General features: G+C 33.4%; 1 protein-coding gene and 1 non-coding gene across 2 annotated transcripts; both read left to right on the forward strand.

Annotated features, from left to right (window-relative positions):
• The first annotated feature begins 445 nt into the window (after positions 1-445).
• TRNAF-GAA lies at positions 446-518 on the forward strand. Its single transcript has one exon. It is a non-coding gene; the product is annotated as a tRNA-Phe (tRNA).
• A 160-nt stretch (positions 519-678) lies between these two features.
• LOC110918146 (serine/threonine-protein kinase WNK8) lies at positions 679-6,689 on the forward strand. Its single transcript, XM_022162507.2, has 8 exons — positions 679-1,375; positions 2,648-2,685; positions 2,769-2,996; positions 3,073-3,293; positions 3,803-3,960; positions 4,748-5,033; positions 6,129-6,310; positions 6,387-6,689. The coding sequence occupies exons 1-8, from the start codon at positions 1,268-1,270 to the stop codon at positions 6,633-6,635; spliced, it is 1,470 nt and encodes a 489-aa protein (XP_022018199.1). The 5' UTR covers positions 679-1,267; the 3' UTR covers positions 6,636-6,689.
• Positions 6,690-7,046: the final 357 nt, after the last annotated feature.

The raw sequence follows: 7,046 nt of genomic DNA on the forward strand, positions 1-7,046 counted from the left end.
ACATCAACATTTAAATGTCCAACATATATTTAAAAGCATTATTTAGAAGTAATATTTATTTTCATCTTTCTTTCTCTATTCGTATCATTCTTTTTTTATACGAATTAATCACCTTTTCAATTAAAACAAAATTCTAAATTTTTTTTATGATTGGCCTAAAATTTAACCCTATTATTTTGTTTATTCCTATACTAGTATAATTTTAATGTAACACAACTAAAACCTACGTATAACATATTAGTTTTATATATTAAAAAATATGATACTATTAATAAGAAAAAGTTTTTAGTTAGCTTCATTTAACTGCTGTCTATTTATGTTATAAACGACACCATACTGATTTCGAAGTAAGAGGTTTTATTATAATAATCTATCAAAAACAAAAACAAAAAAAACTAACACGAAGATTTAATAATATTTAGAAATACTATCTATTAACAAAAGCGCGGGGATAGCTCAGTTGGGAGAGCGTCAGACTGAAGATCTGAAGGTCACGTGTTCGATCCACGTTCACCGCACGATTATTTTTTTTTATCAAAACATAAATTCTTTTTTGTGCTTCCAATGTTTTCTGAGATTCCAACAAATTAAACAACCTTGTACCGAACAGGTGTTGGTTAATCCTGTTCTTTCCCAAAACTCACAATATCCCCTATCCTTTTTCCTACCTATATATCTCATTCCCCCCTTTAACGTTTCCTCTTGGGGCTACTTTTGCACAAGTTTCACCTTCCTTTATTTCCTTGCACAACCTCACCAATTCTCCATCCACAATCTCCTTTCTCTCATCGTTAATCGAAACCCGATTCATGTTTTCACGACGAAAACCATTTGGATTTTGATTCTTTTGAAACCGAAAAGAGAAAATCTTACAAGGAGATGGTGATCACAAGAGGAAAAGGGGTGGTGTTTCTAGCATTAGTTTGATTCCACAAGTGTTTCAAAAAGCTCCCCCTAAATGGACATTAATGTGATGACATTTAACACAACATATACTTTCAACCATCTCTTCAGTTTCTCATCATCAAGATACCTTAATGCAAGCTTCGGATGCCGATCTCGAATCCACACGCGATCGGCATTCGATTATTATGTGATTCCTTCGGAGGCGTTCTCTGAGATCCATGTTGGATTCTTGTGACCGTTATTATTAGGTCCTGTTATAAGATATCTTTTGAAATTACTTCGTCGTCTTTTTCTTCTTCTCTGCCCGCTTTTATCTTTCTGTTTGGTTGTTTGAACTCCTCCCGGTTAACCGCGGGTGAAAATGGGTTCATGTGGTTATAAGAATGACTTGAATTGTGTTGGAGATGGAGGTGTTGCTGCCTTGGAGGTTGATTATGTTGAAATGGACCCTAGTGGCCGGTTTATAAGGGTATGCATCTACTTAACTTTGTATAAGATTGTCATCTTGTGGTTTGTTTATCTTAATTTTTGTTAAAATTTGGTTCTTGTTAATTGGTGTTTGAATTCATTTTCAACACATTTAAGAAATTGGTTGATTTTGTTGTATTCTATCCAATTTGTTAAAACTGGATCGGGACAACTGGTCAGATTGAGAATCAGCCTTTACCCGTGCAGTTGACATGGGTTGAACCCATCTGTTTAGTACGAGTGAGTGGCGGTTGAACCGACCAACCACTTTGGTGGTTGTACTTGTACCGTTTTGCAAGCATATAGATTTTTTTTTTGAAAATTATTTGTATAAAAATGTATTTACGTTAGGAATATATTACTAATACTTTTGGTAATAGTTACTCATAAATACATTTTAAAAATCTCTTTTTTATAACTTTCTCTTTTGGCAAATTTGATTTAAATAATCCTAACTTTCTCAGGCCGATAATAATCTCAACTCAGTTATTGGCCGATAATAATCCGAACTAGTCCACTTTTTACTGATAATAGTCTGCATTAAATATAGCTTAACGAAGTTAAGTTTTTTTCCGAATTACAAACCGATGTTTTAGGGCTTTTGATTAGAACGAGGATACGAGTTGATTGATGCAAAATTTACCTTGAAATACTGCCTCAAACGACGAAAACGGTGCTTCAATTCGGGTGTTTAAACTTTCAATCAACAAAAATCAAGCCGTTTGAACCACCGTTTCGAGGTAAGTTTTACATAAATCGACTCGTATCCTCGTTCTGATCAAAATCCATAAAACATCGGTTTGTAATTCGGAAAAAAACTTAACTCCGTTAAGCTATTTTTAACGGTGGACTATTATCGGCTAAAAGTGGACCAATTCGGATTATTATCGGTCAATAAACGAGTTGGAATTATTATCGACCAAATTGAGAAAGTTTGGACTATTTAAATCCATTTTGCCTTCTCTTTTTGATATGATATGTAAATATTTTTTAGTGGGTTATAACGTTATCTAATTTATATCATGTTTAACAACAAATCCGGTTTTCAAACATTTTATATTCCTCAGAGAAACTGTCAAACAACAAATTCAACAACAATCGGGATGGGCCAAATGGATTAAAAGATTTTTTTAATCCATATATTTCTAGTAATCATGATAATTTAATTTTTTTAAAATGTTTTTTTTTTTTTTCCCAAAATATGCATCCTTTTGTTTGGGGATGTGTTTTGGTTTGCATAAAGATTCATCAATCTTCCTTGATACATTTTCAGTACCCTGAAGTTTTGGGCAAAGGAGCATTCAAGAAAGTGTAAGTTATTATTATTATAAATTTATAACTTCAAGAAATTTATAATTTCAAATTATGATTTCATTTTCAATTTGTGCATCTAGTTACAAGGCATTCGACCAATTTGATGGAATCGAAGTCGCTTGGAGCAGGCTCAGGATCGACAATGTCCTACGATCTCCAGACGATTACAAAAAGTTGTATTCAGAAGTTCATCTTCTTAAATCACTAAACCACAAAAACATCATCAAATTGTTTCATTACTGGATTGATGTCAAGAAGAAGACATTAAACATGATTACAGAACTCTTCACATCAGGAAACCTGACACAGTTAATATTCTATCTAAACAAACTTAATTTCATTTTTTATGTTATTTACACATATTTTGTGTTATATTTCAAGCAGATACCGTAAGAAGCATAAAAGTGTGGATACGAAAGCCATCAAGAGTTGGGCAAGACAGATTCTTAATGGACTTGACTACCTTCACTGTCAAAACCCTCCTGTGATTCACCGCGACCTAAAATGTGACAACTTATTCGTTAATGGAAACCACGGTGAAATCAAAATCGGTGATCTCGGATTAGCAACTGTTTTGCAGCATCCGGCTGCTAAGAGTTTCATTGGTAATATTTACGAACAAGAACTTTAGGGGTATTTGGATATGACGAGGGACAAATAACCAATTAACGAAATCATATACATATTGGTTTTTTTTTTGAACGGTGACTTTCTTTTTGAGCGACCCAATGTCACACCGCCTAAACGGCGGCCCTAGCCAAGATCTGCCCAGACTATATTGTCATATAGATATTGGTGAGAGTGTGCTAGACGTGTGTAAAAAATAGACAATGTATCTCAAATTGATTTGAAGATTCCCTTTTCATTAAAAATAAATAAAATTGTGACTTGTCATCAACTCATTCAATTTATTAGTTATCATATTTATTTTCTTAGTCGTCAATCAATCGTCAGTTTGACGAATTCTTTAATTTTCCTAATAAAAGCGAGCTTCTTGTTATTAGTATTAAATATATGTTTTTATACACGCTTCCTTCTCATGTGACACACGATGGATTGCAATCTCGTCCCACGTAAGGATACTTATTTTTCCCTTTGTATTTATGGCATGTAGGAACCCCGGAATTCATGGCACCGGAGCTTTATGAGGAGCAGTATAACGAGCTAGCTGACATATATTCTTTCGGTATGTGCATGTTGGAAATGGTAACTTTTGAGTACCCGTATAGCGAGTGCAAGAATGCAGCTCAGATATACAAGAAAGTTACCTCTGTAAGTTAACTTATCTTGATCTTCGCATAATGTACATTAGGGTTTAGGGTTAAGCCCATCCGAGGCAAAGTGCTCTGGTACCATAAAGATTGTTTTCGTCTCTTCAATACAATTTATTGGGCTATATATAGTGAAGGGTCAAGTTATTCTACAAAGGCTTCTAATTGTAAGAAGGATTTATAGAGTGACAAGTGTCCAATAACCTAAAACTAAACTCACTACATTACCACCAAAAACCTAAACATCCACCCCCACCCCACCACCACCCAAAAACCTAACCCTCCCCCCACCCCCTAAAAACCTAAAAAAAAACTAACCCCCCACCCCCCAAAAACCTAAAAAAAATCTAAAAAAAACTAAACACCCACCCCCACCATCACCACCACCACCACCACCCCCACCCCCACCCCCTCGGCAAAAAAAAAAAAAAAAAAAAAAAAAAAAAAAAAATTGGGTGGTGGGTGATGTGTGTGTGTGTGTGGGGGGGGGGGTTAGGTTTTTGGTGGTGGTGGATGTTTAAGGGTTTTTTTTTTTTTTTTTTTTTTGTAGTGGGGTTTTTTTAGGTTATTGGACACTTGTCACTCTATAAATCCTTCTTACAGTTCTTACAATTAGGATCCTTTGTATTTGATCCTAATCCATATAGTGAAAGCGTAACGCGGATACAATAACCCTAATGGGTTTAACTCAAATGGGATTAACCCTAAACCCTAATATGTATTATATTTTATACATAGTTCATTAATGTAGTCAAGATTATGGAGGTTGTTAACTGGTTAATGAACAGGGTATTAAACCAGCTTCACTTGACAAAGTGAGTGATCCTGAAATCAAAGAGTTCATAGAGAAATGTTTGGTTCCAGCCAACCAAAGATTGTCTGCTAGGGAGCTTCTAGAAGATCCATTTCTAAAGCCCAAGTATCCGAAACAACCGACCCAGGATCCATTAGCAATGCCAACTCCTGCAGTTGTAGAACTTTGTAGGATGCATCAACAAAACGAGTTTAGACTGAAAGGCACCAAAAACAACAATAACTCGGTTTCTTTGACAATGAGAATTGCTAACCCGAGTGGTACTTTGTTACTTATATAGTTTCTTTATCATATTTAAGCTCATAATAATCTTATTAACATTTAGAAAACAGGCAAACAGTGTTTGTTGGGGATTTTTATATATTTCTAGGTAGGGGTGTTCAGAATTCGATTGGGATTCGAAAAATTCGAAATTCAACTCGATTCGAATTCGATTAATAAGGTTTGAATTTGAGTTGATTCGTATTCGAGTCCAGTAATCGAATTCGAATTTATGATTTTCAATTCGTTTCGATTCGAAATTCGAATTCAATTTATATATAATTTTCTAATATATGGATATACACACAAACATATATATACACACATATAACTTCTAAACTTGGTCAAAGTATGAACTATATCCATAAGTGATAATTTTATTATTGATAACGTTATCAAACCTACTGACAAATAGCCATACTACTTGTTTCTATATTTTTACCTAACTTAAATCGCTAATTGGTAACCAACCTATCTTCTAAATTTTAGTGTTTTGATATATTGATAGTTAATTAATTTTGCAGATTATTATATTTTATGTTGAATATAATTAGTTTTTAGTAGTTTTAAAAAATGAAAGTAAAAAAAGTTATTGTTTAGGGTGAATTTTAATTAAATCGAATTTATTCGAATTCGAGTTTCAATTACTAATCGAATACGAATCCAGGTAAAAAAATTAAAATTTGAAAAATTCGACTCGAATAATTCAAAAATTCGTTATTTGATTCGATGAGCACCCCTATTTCTAGGTAGTAAAGAAAAAAACATAAGTTTTCCTAGAACATTTTTGAAATTGTTTTGGTTTATAAAAAGTCAACTAGTCAAAGAAGAAGACTCGTTTATTTGAGTTTTGCCATGTTAGGGCCATCCATAAGTTCGCGTGCCAAATGAATATCTTCTGTAAGATTCAATTCTTTTAAAGTCTCCTATTGTGGGAAGCTAACTTCGTGAAAATCAAAACGCTTCCAAAAACCTAAACGAAAAACTCACCATTCTGCTAAGATGCCTAGAAATAACAATTAAAAAAATGATTGTAGCGTGACCTATTTAAATTTTGACCCATAGTATAAACTATACATCATCTTCGATTGCAGGTTGCGTGAAGAACATACATTTCTTGTTTTATCTAGAAAGCGATACTTCATTATCAGTAGCGCGTGAGATGGTGGAACAACTTGAGTTAGCCAAGAATGACGTGCCTTTTATCGCTGAGTTGATCAAGAACTCGATCACAACGATTTTACCTAGTCGTCACCCGTCAAATAAAAACATACCCGTAAGCACGCTTTCCTACGCATCTTTTAAAAGAACTTATTTTTTGTTGCATAACTAGAAACTTTTTATTAACACAGGAGCTGCAACGTGTGACAAGCATGGTTGAACAACGTTTTGGGGATTTGAGTAGGTTTTCAAAAGTGAAAGAGTTAACAAGACAGGGTTCATTTCTTTCTTTATGTGAAAGTGATGATAACGAAAAAGTAATGGTAGAATTAGAGACAGTGGAGAGAGGGTATAAACACTGGTGCAAAGAGGTGAAAATGGTGAGGAAAAAGAAGAAGGGAATACTTGAAGCGACTCTAAAAAGATGTATAACGACTTAATATGTAAGAAAAGAAGAATGTTTGAATAAAATTTTGTTCATTTCTCAAATAAAACCACAGTTATATGAAGAGTATGTGTGATATGTGTATCGTTTTTTTTATTTACATAAAGTCATAAATAAACTAATGGGTTGCGTTTATTTTAGAACTTTGTTTTAGTAAGAACTTACCGGACTCTTTCTAACCATTGATTTTATCAATTAGTGATTATAATTAACGTAGGACATTATGGTAATGAATTGGTTATTTCATGAGTTAGTTTTATAGAATAAGGGTAGAATAGTAAAAGTATCAACATCTATATTTGAATAACGTCGTCTAAATTAATAATAAAAAAATCTTATTATGAATATAGTGTTATGAATATTGTGACTATCCATGTTCCTAACCCATATCATTTAGTGTTATGAA

The sequence above is a fragment of the Helianthus annuus genome, chromosome 16 (assembly GCF_002127325.2).
Source record: "Helianthus annuus cultivar XRQ/B chromosome 16, HanXRQr2.0-SUNRISE, whole genome shotgun sequence".
Classification (NCBI taxonomy): Eukaryota; Viridiplantae; Streptophyta; class Magnoliopsida; order Asterales; family Asteraceae; genus Helianthus; species Helianthus annuus.

What these genes read in the sequence shown, in the direction of transcription:
- LOC110918146 (XM_022162507.2), top strand. Translation starts at nt 1,268, where the DNA reads ATGGGTTCATGTGGTTATAAGAATGACTTGAATTGTGTTGGAGATGGA. An exon ending in GGCTGCTAAGAGTTTCATTG is followed by an intron (nt 3,294 to 3,802) that starts GTAATATTTACG and finishes TATGGCATGTAG; the next exon opens with GAACCCCGGAATTCATGGCA. An exon ending in TATACAAGAAAGTTACCTCT is followed by an intron (nt 3,961 to 4,747) that starts GTAAGTTAACTT and finishes GTTAATGAACAG; the next exon opens with GGTATTAAACCAGCTTCACT.